The sequence below is a fragment of the Amblyomma maculatum genome, chromosome 5 (genome assembly GCF_055883805.1).
Source record: "Amblyomma maculatum isolate TAMU_Amacu chromosome 5, ASM5588380v1, whole genome shotgun sequence".
Lineage (NCBI taxonomy): Eukaryota > Metazoa > Arthropoda > Arachnida > Ixodida > Ixodidae > Amblyomma > Amblyomma maculatum.
Window position 1 is genome coordinate 55462821 of NC_139348.1, and position 24982 is coordinate 55487802.

A 24982-nucleotide genomic window follows, 5' to 3' on the forward strand; every position below is an offset into this window, starting at 1 on the left:
ATGTGTATGTTGATATATTATCCGGTCGCAAAATAATTATATGGTTTTTGCACCACTTTGTTGATATGTGCCTGTTTGTAGAATAAGACTATGTTGAACCTTCGTTCGTATGTTTTTATTCCACTGGAACAATGCTGAAGAAGCTGACGTTGAGAGATTTTATGCGGACCTACAATCCCTTTTAGACCGCACCCCATCATCAGACATCGTTTTTCTCATAGGAGACTGGAATGCTAAGGTCGGGAGTGATGAAATATCCGGAATTACAGGCAAGTTCGGTCTTGGTGAGCCAAATGAAGCTGGGCAGAAGCTAGTAGAGCTCTGTCAAGAAAACAACCTGACCATAGCGAATACTCATTTTCAACAGCACAAGAGGCGCCTGTACACATGGATTTCACCGGACGGTCTGTACATGAACCAGATCGATTATATTATTTGCCGCCAGAGATGAAGAAGCGCTATACAAGCAGTAAAAATAAGGCCTGGGGCCGATTGTGGCACCGATCATCAACTTCTTGTTGCCAAAATTAAGCTTCGATTGAGGAAAACGCAGAAAACTAGAAGGCCTTTCAGGTATGATCTGGATCAGATTCCTTTAGAATATGCGGTGCAGTGAGGAATCGATTTCAAGAATTAGATCTAGAAGACAAAGAGCCCGAAGAGATGTGGACTGATGTTCGTGATATAATACAAGAAGTTGCTACTAAGGTAGTTCCAAAGCAAAAGAAATGCAAAAAAGCAAACTGGTTATCTGAAGAGGCTTTGCAAATAGCTGAGGAAAGGAGGATGGCAAAAGGTATGGGGGAAAGAGAAAGATACAAGGTTCTCAATGCGGATTTTCAGAAAATAACAAGGAGAGATAAGAATGCCTTCCTGAACATACAGTGTCAAGCAGTTGAGGACAACAGCCAATTAAGGAACACAAGAGCTCTGTATAAGACAATCAAAGATATTGAAGGAAGCTTCTGTGCTAAGCTGGGCGTAATAAAGGACAAACGAGGCAAGGACCTCACTGAAGCCTCAGAGATAAAGAAGAGGTGGCAGGAATACACAGAAGAACTGTACAAGAAGGACCCGGATGTGCAAACCCAACATAGGACGGTTGTGATTACTGATCTCGAGCCGGGCATCCTGAAGAGTGAAGTTGAATGGGCCTTAGCCAGCCTTGCTAAGAACAAAGCTAGCGGAATTGATGGTATTCCAGCTGAGTTGCTTCAAAACCTCAACCACGACGCTGTCAACACACTGCATACATTATGTCAAAAGGTTTGGACAACCCTGCAGTGGCCACAGGATTGGAGGAGGTCAGTTTACATCCCCATTCCAAAGAAAGGCAGTGCCAAAGATTGTTCCAACTACCGCACGATCGCGCTTATTTCGCATGCTAGCAAGGTGATGTTAAAAATCCTGCAAGGTAGGCTGCAGCAGTATGTGGATCGGGAGCTTCCGGACGTGCAAGCTGGGTTTCTCAGGGGCAGAGGAACTAGAGACCAAATTGCCAACCTTCGCTGGATCATGGAAAAAGCAAGAGAGTTCCAGAAACCCATTTACTTCTGCTTTATTGATTATGCGAAAGCGTTTGACTGCGTAGATCACAGCAGATTGTGGCAAGCTCTCCAAGAGATGGGAGTTCCAATTCACCTCATCTGTCTCCTCAGGAACCTTTATGAAGGGCAAGAGGCCACAGTCAGAACTGGGCATGGTCTTACTGATTGGTTTCCGATTGAGAAAGGGGTGAGGCAAGGCTGCATACTGTCGCCCTGCCTATTTAACCTATATGCAGAGTGCATCATGAGAAAGGCCGGTCAGGACGACTCTTCAGCTGGAGTGAAGATTGCTGGAAAACGTATCAACAACCTTAGATATGCGGATGATACCACTTTAATGGCAGAAAGTGAAGTGGAACTCAAGAGACTTCTGATGCGCGTACAAGAAGAGAGTGAGAAGTTTTGGCTTAAACTGAACATTAAAAAGACGAAGATCATGGCGTCTTGCCCTATCAAGTCCTGGAGCATCAATGGACAAGAAGTGGAAGCTGTGACAGATTTTCTGTTCTTGGGCGCCAAGATTACCTCGGAAGGAGACTGCAGCCATGAAATTAGGAGACGCCTGCTTCTGGGAAAGAGAGCAATGGTTAGCCTTGACCGCCTAGTAAAGAGCAGAGACATTAGTCTGCCAACCAAGATCCGTATAACCCGTGCTATGGTCTTTCCAGTTGTGATGTATGGATGCGAGAGTTGGACTGTGAAAAAGGCTGACCGCCGAAGAATTGACGCGTTTGAATTGTGGTGCTGGCGAAGACTCTTAAAAGTTCCTTGGACTGCCAGAAGATCAAATCAGTCGATATTGTCGACCATAAACCCTGACTGCTCTTTGGAGGGTCAAATTCTAAAGTTAAAGCTCAGCTACTTTGGTCATCTGATGAGAAGAGAGGAGTCGCTGGAGAAAGATTTGATGTTGGGAAAGGTTGAGGGTCGCCGGAGAAGGGGTAGGCAGCGAACGCGATGGTTAGATGGCATTCTCGAAGCATTGCAGATGAAGCTATGTGATGTTAAGAAGATAGTGAGAGACCGGAAAGCGTGGCGTGACATGGTCCATAGGGTCCCGAAGAGTCGGACACGACTGAACGCCTGAACTGAATGTCTTAGAATTGTTGAACGATTACATCGGCTTCAAATGTTTTTCAATGTCTATACCTCAACCACACCGAGAATGATGGTCTAGTCGGTACACATGGTAAAACGAAGCAAAACGATGACTTGTGTCAGGTATTGAACAATATGTTAGGATGATAAAAAGAAAGGTCATCAGCAAAAAAAAAACCGTCCGAACACCACCAAAACGCCTGATGGCAGTGTCAGCTAGTGCAACTGGTTTTTAGAGGTTGATTATTATTTAGCACTTAGTAACCTTGAACGGTGCTACCACCGGGCGGTCCAAGTGAGAGAAACACTCCACTAAATATTTTGCTTCTCAGTTTCTCAAATATCTCTCTTCCATAAAATTATGGTAAGTTTGTATTGATCGTAATTCGGGTGTTCACGGATAATGGCAGCGTCAGTGGCTAATAAAGCCAGCTGTGTCATTCGAAATTTTCCGTTTGTTGATATAGCAGTATCAGCTGGCGAATAAAATTAGTTTAAAGAATGGAGTGCCAACAATAATTTGACCTAAAAGCATTAAAACAATGAAAACTGCACATGTATAAACGCTATTTTAAGAAGGCAATAACAGTAGCAGCGGACAGCTTTATTGGCCTATCTAAGCGGCGTAACAATTCATTGGCACCTGAAAAGTGCAATGTAAAGCTGTTTAATATTTGATGTGGTTTTACCAACTTGTTTTATCATGATCCTCTGTTGAGTACCCACTCCAGAATTTCGTGCATGCTGCTGAAGGTTTTGATCTCGTCCGTATGCACAAAACACTAAAGTGCAGTTGCTAATCAATCAATATTTATGCTCTCTTCCTTTCAAGCAACTTGTAATCACCCTTATTGAAGCAGCGGTAAATCAGTGTTTATGCCTGTCTACTTCGATTCATCGGTTGTTCTGGACGTTTATACTTGGTGCTTCTTCTGGGCCCGAATACTTTTTGTTCTTTATTAATGTCCTGCTTACAGCTGCATGGACACAAAAGTAGTTTAAAAAAATAGACCCTGGTCTTAACAGTTTGAACGCCACTGAATGTTGAGTTCCACTAATTGGTAATTTAAATATACTGGGTCAAGCTTTTTGAAATTGTGCCAACATGATTCTCGATATAGAGGCAGTGTAAATTGAAGGTGGCAACATTGTAAATATCCTGGACACAGCCTCATGCTGTGCACAATTAAGTGAGAAATAATACCATGTAAACTAACATTCATGACCCACCAGATAGCAAGCCGTTGTTGAAAATTAAATATCATAATTTCAGCTTATACGCCCCTGACATTACCCGAATTCTGCTTTCTGATTAGTGTAATTACTTTGATTACTGGATTGCAGGCACTCAGCGTAGCCTCGGAGGTTTATTATAATTGCTCATATTTTGCTTCAATCAATATTATGTAGATACATAAGTTTCTTCAAACCTAAACTCATTCATTAGCATAATATTCGACATCCTAACTACACCTCCTGCAGGGAAACTGCCTCTTGCGAATTACTTTAATTAGCGCGGTTGTGCTCCAGGTGGATTGAATTGTGAAACTATGTGTAATGCGCGAGAACATGGTATGTAGCATATATGCAGCTGTAAATCACGTTATACCTAAAACAACCTTTCATAAAGTTTTCGTCTCACGATCTCAAAGCAAAAGTAAGAATATCAAATATCAACCTCAAAAGTCAAACAGTAAAAGCCAAGGGGAGAGATCAATGTCAAATGACATGTACGCTGGGCTTAACAGTGATTTATAGGATCTCTAATGCGTCTGCACGGTACACCATAATAGACCTGCCCCCTGCTGAAAGACGCACTGCAGCCGTCTAGAGTCAGACGGAAGGTTGATAGTGAGGCTTCGAATTGAAATCGGGCTGGGGTTTTGCAACTCTGTTTGTTATTGATTTCGATAAGGAAGGAAGCCTTTACTTGCAATAGGAGTATAATGTCATGGATGAATTCGTAGATTAAGGGTATAAAAGATCATAATGCAGTAGACCCTCGCCACTGGAGTGCATATGAAGATTTTGGGCAAGTCACGAGGTTGATTCATCAAGTTCGGCTCATGTAAAAACAAGGTCACGAGCCTTACACGCCGTTAGTCATTGTCGTTTTTTTCACGTCTGTTAGGCTTTGGTTTTGAGGAATAACTTTGTCTCCAGGGCGGCCGAAGCCTGCCCCTCCCATAATCCTGGCACGTTTATACTGTACTCACCATATTGTGGTTTCAGTGATGAACTTCGATACGAACTAAGGCATGTCGTTTCCCGAGTTATTTTCAAAACCTGGTACTGGTGAATGACAGTCCCGAAAGGCGACAGCGCCGTTTGATGGTGCTATTGCTTCTCGCTCTTAGGGCGTAGCTTAAGCACACACAAAGACCTTCGAAGCTTTATTACAGTTTATTACTAGTTTCCCCGGCTAGTAGTTGCAACGCAGTCCATTACTTAAAACCTTATGTCTTTATACAATCATCCATTAGATTTGTTACACGTGCGTAATGCGCAATTGCAGAAGCACCGCAGATGTCGGGCGTTCTGTCTAAAGGCTGCATGGGAGTACACGCAGGTCTTCAACACAGCAAGACCTGAATTCAACCTTGTTTGACTGCTAACCACGTTTCAAACTGTTTAGGCAAACGTTCTAGCAAAAAAAAAAAAAAACAAAACAGAAGTACTCGATTAAGCCGTGTGCATATTTTGTTATACGAATTATGTTTAAAACCGCAATTTAAACGACTCTTCTTGTTGCCCTTTTGTTGACCTCAAATAGAGTATTTTGAGAGCTCAATATTATAGTCAATACTCTTCTGAAAATATCGATTTACAACCTTTTAAAAATGGTCCCTTAGCTTGAAAAGATACGATGCTCTCTGCGCGTTTTACCTCTTCAACTTATTTCAAAGCGATATTTTGCGCAAACGACATTCTCGTCTATTCGCAACTGTGCAGTACTCAGAAATATTGGCTCAAGCCTTAAGCAAATGTCTATGCTTTCGCTACCACAAAGGGTGCAGAGGAGAAGCCATGTTCGAAGAACGAACTTGCTTTTTTGTCGCTACAATTTGCTACAGAGAAACATGATACACATTCCATCACCCTTGAGAGAGTGGACTGTCGCTCGCATTATAGAACTCTGCTTTTTGATTGTGCGGGACATCTTTCCTGAATATAGTTACCTCTTTATTATAAATCTACCACTCATAACTACTTCAATAATGTTTTGGTTGTTTTGAAATATTCGGTTTATAAGCGAACGAAAAAAAGGCTATATTTGAAGTGTATTTGAAGAAAATATTTAAAAAACGCGAGCCCAAACTCCAGAACAATGTATATGTATTTATTCATTTCGTGAAGAATGAGGAAGTGCGCAGCACTTTAGAAAGTAGAACTCTGAAGACTGGCTGAAGAAAAAAATGATCAACGTCGTTATGTGCACCACAAGAATACTACCTACGTTTCAGTAATGTTTGGCGTTCACTTGAATACATTTAGATATGAGCACCATCACATGCTAATTTGAAGGCAAAGACACACATTCTCTCCACCCTTCTGCTACTTGCCGTTGTCCACAGAGAGCAGGACGAATAATCTGCACAAACATGAACAGTTATTAAAAGAAATATAACTGGTTTACAAATAATGTCGGACCACATTTGTTGCTCATACGTGGTCTAATTTAGTTTTCTAAAACAGCCTACAATATTATAACTAAGTAAAAATGATTGCTTGGCTAGTTGGTGCATTGCTCATAAAAAGAAAGATTAACAGTGCAACAAAAAGACACTCACAAATAGGCACACAGGACATTGATATGAACACCATCACATACTAATATGAAGACAGACACACGTTCTGTCCGCCCTTCTGCTACTTTTCGTTGTCCATAGAGAGCAGGACGATTATTCTGAACAAATATGAACAGGTTTTAAAATAAGTATAACTGGTTTACAAATAATGTCGGAATAATGTCCTGTGTGCCTATTTGCGCGCGTCGTTTTGTTGCGCTGTCAATCCTTCCTTTTGTCAACATTATTACCATACATTTCTTAACTAAACTTGTGTTCTGAATATTCCCCATGCTACGAAACATTTCTCTCACACTACTGGCTATGTGCGATGAAACCTTCATGTTGCAACGCGAGAAATTTCTGGCCAGACATCTATGACACTCACATAATCCGTCCGAAAGATATATACGGAGTCCTTGGTGCGTACTGCGTATTACCTTTACTGGCTCCGAAACTGAGAGCGGCCAGTTACAGCCCTGTGCAATATTTATTGAAATGATTTTAGACGTTGTTTTAATTTCCGGTTCCTCATTTGCAAATTTGCCGCAACTTATTCTGGTAATGTTATTTAAAGCAAAATAATGTTACTTATTGAATTCTTTAAAAACGTATCTCCTAAAAGCCACAGATAATATAGGAATGAGAAACGGCATTATAATATTTGAAATTTGTTAGAGTAGGTTGCTTATGGCTCATGTTATTTGCCGGTGTCATGTGCTTTTTCATTCCTATTGATTCTTGGATCCTCTTATACCTGAGTTAAAATTTTTGTCTTACAGCTTTGTTATCTTTCTGTTTATAATTTGATACATGTATGCTTCGTTGCAATATTCATCGGTAAGAAATAGGACCGATAGCATCTCACAGGGGGACAGAGCGAACTTGCCGTTCTCACATTTTTCAGTTTTCGTGGTCGTCACAATTGAGACGAGCGCTGATATATGAGTGATCATTAAATATTACCTTGTTTATTTGGCAGATGGCCAAAGGTAAAATTTTCTTTCAAATTGAAAACTTCGGAGTGTCATCTTGCCAAATATAAATAGACACGTCATGCGGGCTTTCTGACATAAAATGTTATAAGTAATGAAATCAATTTTAGCATCCTCGTCAGCATTTGTAAGAGTCGGCCTCCTTTGCTGATCTTTTCTAGCTAGAGAAAAAAGCCGTTTTATAATGAATGTTTTAGAGAATGCATTTTTCTGTGGCATACAAGTAGGAATAATGCCTAAGGTGAGAGAGGGCCTTGGTTCGAATCCCGGTGCAGGGCAACTCTCCACCAGACTAAAAAGAATGCGTATGTCGATGGAATTGAATAAACAGGTTTGAGGTGCGACCGGATGCCGGCGAACACCTCGTTAAACATACTCCCTCATCAGAACAGGAGTTGGCCAGTCTGGTATAGTATCCGGCCACAACCTCCCATGATCAGTCCTGTACAGCCCCGGCAATGCGGCAATGCAAGAATCGGCAATGCGGAAAAGAAACTATATGGTACTAGTTAGCGACTTGAATGCCACTTCAATGCCAATGTAGGGAAGAAGCATGCAGAAGACCACGCAGTGGGTGCCTATAACATTGGTTCTAGGAATAACAGGGGGAGGTACTATTTGAGTTTGCAGAGCCCAATAACTTAGGAATGATGAATTCCTTTTTCAGCATACGTAAGAACCAGAAGTGGACATGGCAAAGTCCTAACGAGAAGACTGAAAATGAAATTGACTTGATACTGTGTTCGAAGCGCGCCATTATGTAGGATGTAGAGTTAATCGGGAACGTTCGGTGCAGTGACCACAGAATATTAAGGTCTCGAATGAATCTAAACTGAAGAGAGAACGAAACGGATTAGTAGAAAAGAAGTCCATCTATAAAATAGCACTGAGAGGGAGGGCAGAAGAGTTCAGGATCTCGCTACAGAGTATATATTCAATTCAACCCGAGGATTACGACATTATAGTGTAGAAGTAATGGGCAATAATTTCAGAGATATCTTTAGTGAGGGCGTTGTAGAAGTAGGCGGTAGGATAGTTAGAGAGGGTACAGGTGCGCTGTCTAAGGAGACGAAATGTTTAATTAAAATACGTTTAAGTGTGAAATCTTCCAACCCAAAAGATAGGAAGAGCCTGCAGAGATATCAAAACCCATCAATAAGCCCTAAGTTGCCGGCTTAAGAGAGTATAGCATGGGGCAAATTTTGAATGCTTATTAGAACGGGGGCAGCCTTAAAGTGGTGAAGAGGAAATTGGGCACAATCAGAATTTATATAAATGGGCTAAGAGACAAGGTGGGCAATGCAATCACGAATATGGACTAGATAGTCAAAGTGGCCGAGGAGCTATATACTGATCTCTACAGTAGCCAAAGAAGTTAGGACAATAATGAGATTGTCAGTATCGAAAAAAAGTCAGACGTTCCACCAGGGACGAATGACGTTGCGCTAGCGTCGCATTCATATAAACGCGGCTGTGCTAATTGCATGCAATAATCGCTAAAACCTCCTTCATCATGTTGTTGACCTTCACATCTGCTACCGCGTATTATTCAAGATATTAAAGTTTTAGAAATTATGAGAAGCTGGAGAAAATCAGGTAAGTGCAGATTTCTTGAAGGACGGAGTATATCGTGCTAGAAAAACTAGCGACCCTGTATACGCATTGTCTAGTGTCGTCGATTGTACCGGAACCATGTAAGAACGCAAACATTATCTTAATTGATAAGAAACGGGACACTAAGGACTGCAAAAATTAGCAATCACTTAGCTTATGATCAGATGCGTTTAAGCTATTTGCTAAGGAAATCACTAGTAGAATCAGGACAACTTTAGACTTCGATCAATCAAGCAAACGACCAAGCAGGTTTGCGGAAATATTACACTACTGTCGATCATATCCACATAATGCTCGGAATATAACCAACCATTATATATAGAATTCATTGGTTATAAGAAAGCATATTACTCAGTAGAAACGTTGGCGACCATGAAGGAATAGTGAAATCAGTGTAGACGAGCCGTATGTGAAGGTACTGGAAGATCTAAATATAGTGGCTACATAGCAACCCCCCCATAGTTCTTCATAAAGAAAACTAACTAAATTCTTATAAAAAGGAGTTGGGCAAGAAGATAGGACCACTCTAATTAATATTCACAGCTTGCTTACTGGAACTGTTCAGAGGAGTGGAATGGGAGAAGTTAGAGGCAAGTGTAAATGAAGGATACCTCAGTAGCCTGCAATTCGGTGGTTGTATTGCCTTGCTAAGTAATTGAGGAGAACAGCTGCAAAATATGACCGATTTGCTGGACTATAAAAGCTGAAAGTTAGGCTTTAAAATCAACAAGCAGAATACTAAGGTAATGTTCAGCAGCCTCGGGAAAGAACAGCGGCTTAGGTTAAGTAACGACGCACTGAAGTAGTAGGCCATTATGTCTCCTTAGGATAGGTAGTAACTGCAGACCCGGACTATGAAAGGGAAATAAGGAGAGTAACATTGGGATGGAGCGCATTTGGCAAGTACTTACACATAATGACTACCATGTTACTGGTATAGCTCAAGAGGAAAGTGTATAACAGCTCCATCTTGCCGTTAATAACCAATGGGGCTGAAACATGGAGGTTAATGAAAAGCGTTATACTTAAGTTGAACACAGCGCAGAGGACTTCGAACGAAGAATGGTAGAGGTAACGTTAACACATAAAAAGAGTGCAAAGTGGATCATAGAAATAATTCAAATTAATAATATTCTTGTAGAAAGCATGAAGAAGAAATGGGCATGGACAGGAAATGTTGGACGAAGAGAGGCTAATCGAATGCCACTTTGTGTAAGAAACTGGATTCCAAGGAAAGAGCGTAACAGGTACGCCAGAAAGTTAGGTGGGCGGATGAAATTTCGAAGTTCGCAGGGGTCAAGGGGATGCAGCTATCTCAGGACCGCGTTCATTGGGGGTATATGGGAGAGGCTTCCGCCTTGGAGTGTGTATAGCCCGATTGGTGATAATAATTGTGATGATGAAAGCGCATTTCGCTGGACAGATAGATTCAGAGCTATATGGTGTGATCTTACATTATTTGGACACGTGAAAAACAGCAAGTGCTGATGTGATCTATTTATGTGGCAGTTATAATCATTAGCCCCACTTTTTCCCATCACAAGCGCTCTATTGTTCATGGGTTTAGCTAGGGTGATTGGTTGTAATAATATAAAATTTTGCCAGGCACGCAGTTACGTATATTCAAAATATTTCCCCTAGAGGAACCTCATGTAGTTTTCTTCTTGCGAAAATCTGTTAAGATGAATTTTATAGACTTGTTCTTCCAGCCTCATTTCTGTAGAAATATGCAGAAATATTTTGTTGATGTGCCCAGTTCATAAAAGTTTTCAATTTTTTAGAACTGACGTTATGGTATATGAAAGCAAGGGAATTGGACTAGGCTCTATGCCGAACTAAACATTTTCCTGCGGTTTTCAGTTAATTAAATCAATGCCAATGCAAAACAACTCTCATGGCCTGTTTCTCCTTAAGCAGCCTGGATAACGTGCTTTTCAAAGAAGTAGCCAGCACAAATTATGCGCAAATGTGACCTTGAATTTGGTTTAAGATGAAGGTTTGAATCGCAGTAGTGATTCGAGGCGCATTTCCACGCAAATTAATCATTTTGTGTACATATGTTGGAGTCCTGTTGCTTGCTGTTGAATTTAAAAGATCCGAGAAATGTTTTGTTCATATGCGCTTAAGCACAGAGTGGAAACATTAACACATAATTTTCTGCCTATCTAGCCACAGCATACGAGAAGAGTTGGCAAATAAAGGGGTCCCACTCAATGTCCCTGGGGTCGGGATGCAAGAACTTGCATCCCGACCCCAGGGACATTGAGTTCCTCTGCATTTTCATGCGCACTGTGTATGCGTTTCTGCAGCATTTAGCAGAAAAATTGATTAAATTGAAAGATTTTCAACACTTAATAAAATAGACACTTCGTACACACTGGTCCAAATCAAATAAGTGAAGTACAAAACCTTTTTTACTGATTTCTGTTCGGAGTTTGTCGCAGCACAGGCCAAAAATCTCTGAAACCACTTATGCTTGGCAAAAATTTAAATTCCCTCCGAAATTTTCGAAACTAAAGCGGTCCATGCGCTGCAATCGGCTCGTCTCATTTATTATCTGAACAGGCTCTAAAAAAGAATTATTAGAGAACGCTCCTCATTCTTACTTCAATTCTTACTTGAGGAGCACCTTTTTTCTTAGTCGAAAGGCGGGCATCCTTTTAAAAAGGCACGACCGAATGCCAATGAGGTGGGATTGCTAAGGTTTTTACCTTGCAGCGAATGCAAGGTAGGAAACTCCTCAATCGCACCTGACTGGAATTCATTTCCTGTAGTCGAACACGTGTCCTTTGTAATTTTCCCCGCTTAAGACAAGTACAGCCCCCGCCCACATCTGTAATGTCTATGGATCCTAAGTTTGAAGCAATAAATAATATTCAGGCTCCCCCCGTTTACCATGCCCCTTAACTTTTCTCAGGTCATGTGAAGATACAACGAAGGCATCTGAAATCGCACTGCTAGACAACACTCGGGTGCTGCTTGGCGCCGGCATTGTTCGGCCCGGCAGCAGTTAGCTTCCGTGCAGCAGCGCCTCTCATCTCATTGGTGTCTCAATACATTTCATCCTGTCTGCCCCACATTGCACTGCAGCTTTCTTTATCCCCGACACGACTCTGCTAAGATATAAATTTAGGATTAGGTGTGCGCCTCGATCACACGGTTTCTATTATTTCCCGAGTAAGATACGCTACTACTGCGTAATGCAGAGAAGTTCATATTACTCGTTCATAGCATGACATTATATGTTTTCTGGGAAGGCGCCGAATTAAAATAACAGTTCGCGATTACGTGCTATTGACCGTATGGCACATTAAACCGAAATCAGAGTCAGAACTGAGAAAATAACCCTAGTAATTTCCTTTTTGCCTTCCTGTCCTTACTCGAGGGTCACTTCTTAATCCCTATCTACCACCTTGGTAACAACTTTTCAAGGTTGTTTGAAACTCGAAAACTTGTAAAATAATAAAATATGGATGCTAAAGAGCGCTGCAAAGTAGTTTTATTTTTCGGCGATCGTCTGAAAGCGCACTATTGTTATCACAAAAATTTGGAAGCCATCTGGAAATAATAAATCCACCCAAATGCAGCCATATGGGTACAAAGGAAAGCTCTGCAGCTTTATTAGTAACTACGTAGTTAAAGAAACATTTGTCCTTGTCGCGCAAGAGTAGTGATAAGACCAGTGACACAATACTAGCAAGAGCCTGTATACCACAATTTCTTCCGCTTCTATTGCTGTTACCGCACTTAATATGAACTAACCTGTCTCTTCTTCGTTCAAAGCTTCTTGAGGGTTTACATAAGCAAAAACCTAGCTGACACAGAGTGACTGGCGTCGCTGCTTCCGGTCTGTATGAGCAAATAAAAATCGAATATCGCGCATGTTACTGCGCCACAGTAACCAGATGATGGTGGTCCAGGGTAGTCTTGAGTCACTCACGATGATCTAAAAAAATTTGGAAGTGTTTTAGAAGTTAGAGCGAGCTATTACACCAAAAGATACCGCAACCGCTCTGATATCCTCTATGTCGACGCGGAAGGGAATTCTAAAGTAGGATTTTTCACTGCAGTCGCTGCCTACGAAGATGGCAGAGTGGGGGCCGCCGCCACTATTCGAACTAATTCGCCTGCAGAAGCGGAAGGAGCCGCCATCGCACTCGCGCTTGCCCATTCAGCCATTGACGAAGCCATTACCGAAATTTGTACAGATTATCAGGCGGCATACCGCCACTACCTAAACGGCGTGGCGACACCGGCCGCGCATCATATTCTTACCACCGCCACCTCTCTCGACCGAACGGTTAATCTAACTTCGATCCCAGGGCATGCCTCGATCCCCGGTAATGAGCGCGTTCATGCCCTGGCTCGAGAACTCTCTACCAGAGCCCCGGATGATCAGGCACCCAACTCCGCGCAGGAGGCCGCATCGGTCCTTTCTACATACCACCAAATTACCACATTCTACAAATACAAGCGCATGACACTGCCACCACCCCACAGAACCTTGTCTCCCTTATCCATTGCTACATGGCGACAATTGCAGACGAATTGTTTCATTTCCCCCTACCGTCTCTCATGCCTTCACCCTGGCTTGCCCCCTCACTGCTACACCTGTGGCGAGCAAAAATCCTCACTTTTCCACTACCTGTGGGAATGTCCTTCCCCCCAGGCAGTGCCCCCCATCCCCCATCCCACCTTTTCTTCCTGGGAGGCTGCTTTGCGGACAGCTCAACCCGCCGGTCAGAAATGGCTGGTCGATCGGGCTCTATGTGAAGCCAAAGCCCGTGGACTCCTGTACTAGTAGGAGACCACCCTGGAAGACTTTTTTTTTTTATTCGACAAAGTTGTTTCCATCCATCCTATTACTGCGCCAGATCTCTCACTATATATCGAGAGTTACAAACGCAATGAGATATTAAACAGCAACAAGGGTAGTGAACAAAGGTAAAGGGGGGAGGCCTCAGTTCTCAGGTCAAACCAACGCTTCGACAAGTGAGCTTGTCTTTGTCTGCGGAGAACGATCATCACTGGCAGGGGTGTAAATATGCTTTTGTTTCCGAAGACTGAAAGCTGGGCCTGGGGAAAGTGGTGAGAAGGATTTAGATCAAGGAGAGTGTAGGAGGAGGGGGTTGAGAAGAAACTAGGTGAGTGAGTGAAAAAAAAATATATAAAGAAAATATAAAAATATTTCTTCATTTGTATTTCTCAACCTGGAACCGCTGATCCTGTGGTCTGAAAAAGAAATAAAAGCGGTAGTACTACGAAAATTTACAATCGAGGGTGAATGATTAGTCACCACCTAAAGCAGTTTCGGTGCAGACACATCTTTCTTAAAGGGGAACAGGCATTCTAAAAGTTTCTGATAAGGAATACGTCTGCAGGGAAACAATTCTCGAAAAATTTAAGCAAGGTTGGGGGGGGGGGGGTAGGGGTGAAAGACAAGACAAACAAATAATAACAGGATAGTGAACCACACCTGGCATGCGAAAAAAAAGGTTCAAGGGCCAACTCAAGTAGGAAGCGATAAGGAGTAATTAAGATTGTACAAATACCTGCAACTTCTGCTATTGTGGACGGGGGATAGAGTCTACACGTGCTGTGAATAAGCTGTACAAATAAAGCTATATGGGATTCTTTTCTCAACTATTAATCAAGCATTCCTCTCTCAAGTATTCATCAACAATCCCCTTCCGCATGCCTCTGACGTTTATCTATCGCTCCTTAATTAGTCGCAACTTTAAAGTATTTCGAGTTCGATTAATCCTATTACTTGCATATATTTGGAACCAGCATCAGTACTCCATTTGCGCCGACTTAGGCGAATATATTCACGGGAGTTATAAAATCCAATATACTAAATTGATTTTCGGAAAAAACATTTATATACTTTCGATATATTGATGATTTTTTCATGATATGGCAGCATGGATCCGAATCACTCCAGCCATTCGTCTCGCATCTTAATAATAATCAAAGTAGTAATAAATTCACTCGTCTGTCGTCACAAATGAAAGTTGACTTTCTCGACCCCATAGTGTCAGTTGAAAGAGAAAACTTAAAACTTCGTTGTACAGTGCGCCAAAAGATAAGCAACAATTCCTATCATTTTACGAGTCTTCATCCGAGACATTGTAAGCAAGCACTATTTATAGTACAGGGCTTAGAAGAATATGTAGCGATAATTATGACTACCTAAACAAACTAAAATATTTGAAAGCAACACTAATTCAGAGGAACTATACCGGCAACTCCCTTAATATGGTCCTCAAAAAAGCAAGCACCTTAAACAGTAACGATGTGTTCACGAAACGACCAAAAGCTAACAATGAATGCCAGCCTTTTTTCCTAAGTATTCGCTCGTATCCATTTCCAAACATAAACCGTAATCTGCGGAAATACCACTCTATGCTTGTTTGCAATGATTGCCTGAATAAAATATTCCCGGAGGCAGCAAGGGTAACATGCCAACGTAACGCAAACCTAAGAGATATTCCAATATATTCTAAACTCGACAACAAGATCCTTGCTCCCGACCTTGATGTAAGACGTGCGATAATGTTCGAAAAGGCAATGCTGTTAAAAGTGAAGTAAGCGATTTCACTTCTTTCATAATATCAGGATTTACTTGCACATTTTCAAACGTTATCGACCTTCTATACTGCTCCTCCTGCCATAAAAGTACATCTCAAAGATTGAGCAACCAATGAACGTAAGGCGTAATGGCCATAGGGCAGATGCAGGCAAAAACCTCCCTAAAGCAGTTATTCGAAAAATTAAATTATATATTTGCAGCAAGCCTTCAAATCTGCAAGGGGCAGCAAATGTAGAAAGGCTTATCTAATAAATAAATTAGAACATTGGAACCAGCAGGAATAAATATTGTCACCAACACACGTAGCAAGCAGCACAACAACCGAGCTGGCCCTTTTTAATCAAGCGAAAACTCGAGAGAGACGAGGATGACGCTTAGCCACGTGCCAAGACATTCGGCCACTTCATTATTAATATAAACAGCGTGAACACGAAGACAAGGGACAAGAAACAAGAAAGCCACAGTACATGCGCTGACTCACAACTAAGCCTAAGCCGTTTACGCCAAGGCCCAGAAAAACAAACAATCATGAAGAAAACATGAATGTGACTTCATTGACGCCTCAGGTGTGAGTGTTGAAAGTTTCCTTGAACTTTTGAGGTTCTACCTGGAATCGACCTTGATAGGCTGGAAGAACAAGCTGTATACGCAGAAGGCTGGAGTCTGCATTGGGTCGAGTGTTGCACCGGTCTTGAGTGACATCTTCTTAATGTACGTGGACAGACACCTGAAGGATAACTTGCAGGGCTTACATTATTCCACCTTCAGATATGTGGACGACTATTTAGTATTAACAGGCCGTGAAGGATTCAATCAACGAATGAAGGACGTTATGGATGTTCTTACTGAGTGTGGATCCGGCCTGGAATTTACTGTTGAGAAACCAGTGGACGATCGGTTACAGTATTTAGATATTTTGATTCAATTGGGTGATGATCATGTTTGTTGGGAATACAACCCGAGATCGATGAAGCCGTTGCTAGGCTCCAATTCAGGACATTCCAAATTAGTGAAGAATGGGATGATAAACACTTGCTTATTAAATGCGTTGAAGAAATCTTGTTACCACGGCATGGGCAAGAGTTTTGAAAGACAAGTGAAGAGAATTGCAAAGGCCGGTTATCGGGAGTCAGTTATTATTGAGGCCAGTTGCCGGGTACTAAAGAACCTTAAAAGAACGCACAGATTGAAATCCCTGCCTAGCATGGGTGAGAGGAAGAGGAAGGTTGCAGTGGTACCATATGTGCACAGGATTTCGCATGGCCTCAAAAATGTAGGTAAGAGGTATAATGTGGACGTTGCACTGACCGCCCCGCTCAAGATGAAGAGGATCTGCCCGGTTATTCAAAGGGAAAGAGAAGCGAAGAAGCAAGAATGTGGGGTGAAACATAGAAACCCATATGTTGGATGCAAGACAGGTGTTGTGTATAGGCTTCCACTCTCTTGTGGAGCCAGTTATATAGGACAAATCGGACGGTGTATTAATAAGAGACTACAGGAACACTGTAACAACTTGGAAATTGGAAAGGACAAAACGTTTCTGGTATCCCATTGCCAGTCATGTGAAATAATGAAGAAGGAGAAGAAGAAGTGCACTCCTAAGTTTGACAGTGTTAAGATTATATATCGCCACAAAGAGAAGATAACGAGAGAGATAGTGGAAGCGTATTTTATTTCAACGGACAATAAGTTTGTCAGCAAGACGTCTCTTGCTCTTTCAAGCAAAGAGGTGTCTCTTTTAAGTGATTTTTTAAAGCAATCTTTTATGCAGCAGGTGAACCCAGGGGTTTTTTCACGTGACTGTTTCGTTTTCTTCATGATTGTTTGTTTTTCTGGGCCTTGGAGTAAACGGCTTAGGCTTAGTTGTGAGTCAGAGCATGTACTGTGGCTTTCTTGTTTCTTGTCCCTTGTCTTCGTGTTCGCGCTGTTTATATTAATAATGAATAAGTACCAACTCGCCCAACAAAGTATCTTGGTATTCGGCCACTTGGTGGCGCCAGAAGGTGGTCAACGGTGTGGCACTGCCCCCCTTCCAAGGGGCATCGACCCGATGCCGCAAGCGTAGGGGAATAGTAGAAAAGCGGGGCAAGTTATACGGGAAAGTCTCTGGCTCTGGTTTGGACCCTGAAATTGTTTAACTATTGTAATATGGCTTCATTCTGGCAACGTGAACTATTTCAGATTTCGGCTGCCGAGAGGAGCGTACAGTGCATTGTGGTAGCACCTCGTAGTTCACCGCGCTGAGACGGCGGAGCACCTCGTAAGGTCCAAAGTATCGCCCAGAAGCTTTTCAGAGCGCCCTCGCAACCGTATTGGGCTCCATATCCAGACTTGGTCGCCGGGCGTGTAAGTCACCTCTCGGTGTCGCAGGTTGTAGCGCTGGGCGTCGTGTACTTGTTGGGGCCAAATTCGCTGTCGGGCAAGCTGGCGTGCAGCTTCTGCGTCACGAATAAATTGGCCAGCCCCCACGACAGTGGAGGAAGCAGAATCTGGAAGAAGCATGGCATCCAGCATAGTCAAGGGTTCGCGTCCATGAACGAAATGAGATGGAGTGAAACGTGTTGTTTCCTGGAGTGCAGTGTTGTATGCGAACTTGATGTACGGCAGAAATCGGTCCAAGTTCCCATGATCGTCGTCTACATACATAGAAATTATATCGGCAATTGTCCTGTTAAGCCGCTCAATCAGTCCATTAGTTTGAGGATGATAGGCTGTTGTCTTGCGGTGGGGGGTGCCACTGAGTCGAAGTACCTCACTCGTGAGTGCCGGCGTAAACGAATTTCCTCTGTCAGTTAAGACGGCTTTTGGCGCACCATGACGGAGTACAATGTTGTGAATGAAGAAATGCGCAACTTCCTCTGCGGTACCACGGGGAATGGCCTTGGTCCCACAGTAGCGGCTAAAGTAGTCAGTGGCAACCGCTATATACCGGTTACTCATGCAGCACTTCGGAAATGGGCCCAGTAAGTCCATGCCGACCTATTGAAATGAGAATTTCGGGAGATCGATAGGCTGTAAGAGCCCAGTTGGTTTAATGGGTGGTGTTTTCCGCCGCTGGCACTCACGGCAGGTACGGACGTAGCGGTGCACAACGGCAGCTAGCCTGGACCAGTAGTACTTTCGGCGTATCCGTGCCAATGTGCGAGAAAACCCGAGATGGCCGGAAGAAAGGTCATCGTGGCACGCACGAAGAACTTCGTCATGTAGCGTTGTGGGTACTACAAGTAGATAAGCAGTTTCTGTTGGACCGTAGTTCTTCTTGTAGAGCACACCATCGCACAGGCAAAATGACGACAGTCCGCGCCTGAAGAGCTGAGGAGGAGATGACACGGTTCCTTCGAGGTATTCAATGAGGGGCAAAAGTTCAGAGTCAGCCCGCTGCTTTCGGGATAAGGTGGACGTCGCGATAACACCGAGGAAAACGGAATCGTCGTCGGAGCCGTCCGCGCGACAGGGAGTAGGGGCGCGAGAAAGACAGTCAGCATCACTGTGTTTCTTGCCGGATTTGTGCACGATTTTAACGTCAAATTCTTGCAACCGAAGGCTCCATCGAGCAAGCCGACCCGATGGATCTTTCAGGTTTGCCAGCCAACACAGAGAGTGATGGTCGCTCACGACACGAAACGGACGACCGTACAGGTACAGACGAAATTTAATGACTGCCCACACAACAGCGAGGCACTCCTTTTCGGTAGTTGAATAATTAACTTCGGAACGGGACAAAGTGCGACTGGCGTAAGCAATGACACGTTCTGCACCGTCCTGCCACTGAACAAGGACCGCACCGAGGCCAACGTTACTGGCATCCGTGTGAAATTCCGTGTCGGCCTCTTCGTCGAAGTGGCCAAGTATTGGCGTACATTGGAGACAGAACTTGAGTTGCGTGAAAGCGTTTTCCTGGTCGGGGCCCCAAAAGAACGGCTCGGCGTCTTTTGTCAGACGGGTCAGAGGCTCAGCGATCTTGGAGAAATTGTTAACAAAGCGACGAAAGTACGCGCTGAGGCCGAGAAATTGACGCAAGCTTCGTTTATCCGCTGGTTTGGGGAATGAAGAGACAGCGGCCGTCTTCTCTGGGTCTGGGCTAACAGCTCGAGCGCTGACAATGTGGCCGAGAAATTTCAGCTCGTTAAAAGCAAAGTGGCATTTTTCGGGTATTGTAGAGAGACTGGTAGATCGGAAGGCCTCGAAGGCAGCGGGCAATCGTTTCAGGTTCTCGTCGAACATGTCCGAGAAAATCACAACGTCGTCGAGATATAGGAGGCATGACTGCCACTTCAGACCAGAGAGTACAGTGTCCATCATTCGCTGAAATGTGGCAGGGGCCAAACACAGACCAAACGGGAGCACTTTAAATTCATACAAACTGCCCAGCGTAATAAAAGCGGTATTCTCACAGTCTCGCTCGTCAACCTCTATTTGCCAATATCCACTGCGGAGGTCAAGGGACGAAAAGTAAGTGGCGTGGCGAAGGCGATCGAGGGAATCGTCTATGCGTGGCAGGGGGTACACATCCTTTTTCGTGACGGTGTTGAGGCATCTGTAATCCACGCAAAACCTCAAGGTCCCATCCTTCTTTGCGACTAGGACAACAGGCGAAGCACAGGGGCTCGTCGACGGTTGGATAACGTCGTCATGGAGCATTTCTGTTACTTGGTGGCGGATTTCATCACGTTCTTTTGAATACACCCGGTAAGGACGCTGACATAGTGGACGTTGGTTATCGGCAACTATAATTCGGTGCTTCGTTAGTGGCGTCTGTCGGAGCTCGGAGGTTGATGCAAAACAGTCGCGGAACGAATTGACAAGATTCTCTATGCAGCGTTTCTCACTGGGTAAGAGGTGCGGCTTCACATCAGTCTGAATGGCTGTAGGCGTCGCATTGCCGACGTCTGATGTATTGAATAAAGCGTACTGGCCTGTACATTGTCCAAGTTCTTCAAAATAAGCGACCGTCGTGTTCGCCGTCAAATGTTGGGGTTCACATGGGAAGTTTGTCACTAGCACTTTCGCTTGGCCACGGACGAGTTCAACAAGGCCCCGAGCTACACGAACTTGTCGAGTTAGAAGCAGTGACAGGTTAGCTTCAGCAATGCCACGCGTGCCGGTGCTGTGACCACATTCGACTGTGACGAACTTGCTCGCGCGCGGAGGGATCGTTATGTGGTCGTCAAAGACGCGCAACATCGTTTTCCGGAAGTCCGTGTTGCTATCAACGACTCGCTTGGTTGAAAACGATACCATGAGCTGCTCCCGAAGGTCTATAACAGCACCATACTCTTGAAGAAAATTCATGCCGAGAATCAGATCTTTGCAGCACTCTTGTAATATGGCAAATGTGCCAGTAAAATTAAAACCGCAGATCTCTATGCGGCAAGTGCACATGCCAATCGGCGTCATTACATGACCACCGGCGGTACGCATCATTGGCACAGACCAAGGCGTCAGAACCTTACGGAGTGTCGTGGCTAGCTGGCTGCTCATGACGGAGAAATCGGCGCCGGTATCCACAAGTGCGGTCACATCACAACTGTCTGCGGTTACAAAAATTTCCCCGGAAACAATGCGTTCGCAGCACGTCGGTAAGTTCATCGGATCGGGTCGTCGCCGCTCGGGCCGTCGCGTCAAATCGTCGGGTGGAGGCTGTTTAATCTGAAACATAGCGGCGGCCCCACCCCCGGAGGTCGCCGTGTTTTGTTTTTCCGGTGACGGGACGCGCCTCTGAATTGCCCAGAGGAAGAGTACCGACTGGGCGAAGCAAAACACTTCGGAGATGTCGATCGCGACCGCTGTTGTGGTGACGTTGGCTGCATCTCGTTAGCAGCCAGGTACTAATCTCCTGTGGTCTTTCGCCATAGCGGGGTCGAGGCGCGTTTGGTGGAAATCCTCTCAAGCCTATTCTCCGGTATGGGCGATTGCGAAGAATGTGACCAGGTACGCCGCAGTGATAACAGAGCGGCCGTCTGTTGGGCGTGCGCCACAAGTGCGCCTTGCTGATTGCGGGACGCTGGTATTGCTGCGGCTCGACGGGGCGCAGATCTTGTTGCTGCTCGACGGGGCGCATGTAGCGAGGCGGTGGTCCGACAACGGGACGGAATGTACCTGGCTCGGGAGCAGGTCGACGTAAGACATCACTATAAGTCATGATGCATGGCTCCGGTTGTGGTGCTGGTGGTGGTGGTGGTGGTGGTGGTGGTGGCCGAATTTCATCACGGATGACGTCCACGGTAGAATAATTCTTTGCAGAGGGAGCATTCAAGTGGAGGTTTTGCAGCTCTTCGCGGACAATTCTCCTCACAAGCTCCCGCAATGCCTCGTCCCTGGCTGCTGGCACGGACGCGCAGCAGGGTGTGGCCGCTGCGCCTGCCTGGCGGCCGTATTGGGTACTCCGTTCCTGCAGGGAACGTTCCATGCTGGTAGCTTCTCTCGCGAAATCTGCAACCGTTCTTGGGGGGTCGCGCATGAGGCCAGCGAACAACTGCTCCTTCACCCCGCGCATGAGGTGCCGCACCCTTGTTGCCTCAGGCATGGCAGCGTCGGCCCGATTGAAAAGCCGCGTCATGTCCTCGACAAACATGGCCACACTCTCATTTGACTGTTGAGACCTTGAACGAAGTGCAATCTCTGCATTTTTTTTGCGCGCACTCGAGCTGAATGTTGTAACTCACGGAGAATGGCTGCACAGTTGACAAAGGACGCCTCGTGGTTCTCAAACCAGGTCTTGGCCTAGTCTTTCAGTGCGAAGTACACATTCATTAGCTTCCGCTCGTCGTCCCATTGGTTAAAAACTGGACAACCAGTCTTCCACATCCTCTAACCGGTCACCATGAAATGATGGCGGTGATCGCGGTGCGAGAAGGACAAACGGTGGAGCGTTGCTGGAAGGCTGACTTGTCTGGCTGCTCGTCGTGAATGTCATGGTTCGTAGCGGGGTGGACAGCGGTTCGAACTCAGGTTTTAGGCCTCGCAGGCGATGGCTGGCTTTATGGACAGGAGTCGCGTCCACGCGTTGATGAGCAGCGTCACTGACGTCTTCGGGGGCAACGTACATGGGATCTTACCCAGCACCTCCACCAAATGTCACCAACACACATTGCAAGCAGCATAACAACCGAGCTGGCCCTTTTTAATGCAGCGAAAACTCGAGAGAGACGAGGATGACGCTTAGCCACGTGCCAAGACATTCGGCCACTTGGTGGCGCCAGAAGATGGTCAGCGGTGTTGCAATATCTTCAAATGAAAGTTGAAGGAATGGAAAGAAAATAAAGTTAGAAAGCTAGAATCCCTTCAATATATTTCCTCTGCACAATAATATTCGTGAAAAGAATCCCATATAGCGTTACATTGTAAAGTTTATTCAAAGCACGTTCACACTGTATCCCCCCTCCGCAACAGCATAAGCTGCATCTGTTTCTTAAAGCACTTTTTTTTATTACTTCCTAAATGAGTCGGCCCTTGAGCCTTTTTTTTTGTTGCGCGCCAGGTGTGGTTCACTGTGGTGATATTATTCTGTTAGCTTTGTTCTTCTCTCCTCCCCCCATGCTTATAGCTTTAGAGATTTGTTCCCCTGCAGATGTATTCCTTAAAGAACCCTTAGGAATGCCTGTTCTTTTTAAGAAAGCTGTGTCAGCAGCGAACTTGACTTCAACATCATCAGCCTGACTATACCCACTGCAGGGCGAAGACCTCTACCATATTTCTCCAAATAACCCAGTTCTGTGCTAGCTTAATCCACTTGACCACTACAAACTGATTAACTTCCTCCGCCCACCTAACTTTCTACTGCACCCTGGTACGCTTTCCTTTCCTTGGAATCCAGTTTGTTACTATAGGCGACCAGCGGTTATCCTCTCTTTGCACTCCATGTCCTGCCCATGGCCATTTCTGCATCTTGGTTTGCACTACGATGTCAGTAACTTGAGTAATTTCTCTGACCCCCTCTGCACGCTTCCTATATTATAACGTGACCCCTAAAAGGTTTCGTTCCATAGCCCTCTGCGTTGTCCTCAACTTAAGTAGATCCGTCCTGATTAGCCCCCACGTTTCAGCCCCATAGGTGAGTACAGTTAAGGTGCAAGTGTTGCTTCCTTTCCTCTTGAGTGATACCGGTAAGCTGCATGTCATAATCTGTGACTGCATGCCAAATGCGCTCTATCCCAATCTTATTCTTCTTGTTATTTTACTTTCATGGTCGGGATCTGTGGTTATTACTTGTCCTATAAGTAGACATTGTACTGTGATAGTCAGCACTTCAGCCATCTCTCTCTACGACCGCCATGCAAGACGAGTCCACTTCGACACTGCCGGCCGTTCCACCCACCATCATGTGTTCTGGCGTCGTGCGCCAGCGTGACCCTTGCCTGTTCAGCGGCACGGCCGATCAAGATGTCGACGACTGGCTGTCATCCTATGAAAGAGTAAGCACCTACAACAAGTGGGATGGCTCATACAAGCTCAGTAACGTCATATTCTATCTGACGGACGTGGCGAACCTCTGGTTTCGCAACCATGAGGCTGACCTGTCATCTTGGTCGACATTTAAAAAGAATTTCGCGGAAGTGTTCGGCCGCCCGGCAGTGCGTAAGCTTCGTGCCGAACAACGTTTACACGATCGTGTTCAGCGCGCTGATGAGACCTTTACCAGCTACATAGAAGACATTGTTGATCGCTGCAAACGAGTCGACCCGGCCATGCCGGAAGCGAACAAAATCCGCTACATCCTCGAGGGCATTCCTGAGGACGCCTTCCAGATGCTGGTAGCGAAAGATCCCACCAGCGTTAGTGAAATTGTGAAACTTTGCCAGAGCTACGACGAGCTCCGCAAGCGGCTCGCTTCTAAGCGCCGCTCCAGCCCTGGGTGGTTCGCCAACTTCTGAAGGGAGCCCGCTGAATCAACAGATAAAAGGTTTTATTCGTGAAGAGGTCGCACGTCAACTCTTGCTCCTTCCCCATTTTCAAGACTCGGGCCGCCTCGTTCCTGAACTGGCTCCATCTTTGGCACCTACTATACGCCGTGTCATGCAAGAACACGTCGCTGATGTCTTGCCGTCCAACCCCGTGCTGCCGCCTGTGAATGCACCTCTCACGCATGCCCAAGTAACGGCTAGGCCACCACCTTCGCCCACGTCTGGCTCCTATGCGCAGGACCCTGCCTACCGTTCACCGCCACATGCTGAGCCTTCGTTCCAAGCCCCACCCTCAAGGTTCAGCCCACATCCTATGAAACCTTGGCGCACTACGGACAACCTTCCGATTTGCTATGCCTGCAGTCGGCCGGGCCATGTTGCACGCCTTTGTCGCCAGCGCCTCCAACCTTCACAGCCTGACATTCGACTTTACCCGTATTATACA

The 24982-nt window shown here is 45.0% G+C and overlaps 1 protein-coding gene across 7 annotated transcripts in view; it reads right to left on the bottom strand.

Annotated features, from left to right (window-relative positions):
• Positions 1–6044: 6044 nt before the first annotated feature.
• The window catches only part of LOC146188347 (uncharacterized), a 113649-nt gene continuing 94711 nt past the window's right edge, over positions 6045–24982 (bottom strand). For 5 of the 7 annotated variants that reach the window (XM_084603739.1, XM_084603745.1, XM_084603738.1 and 2 more), the window contains one exon: positions 22740–22861. In XM_084603739.1, coding sequence (XP_084459865.1) covers positions 22758–22861 — 104 coding nt within the window. In that variant the 3' untranslated portion in view covers positions 22740–22757. Of the gene's footprint in view, positions 6238–12959; positions 12989–22739; positions 22862–24982 lie in introns of those variants that run through there. The other 2 variants (XM_084603740.1, XM_084603743.1) reach the window with 2 other exon arrangements.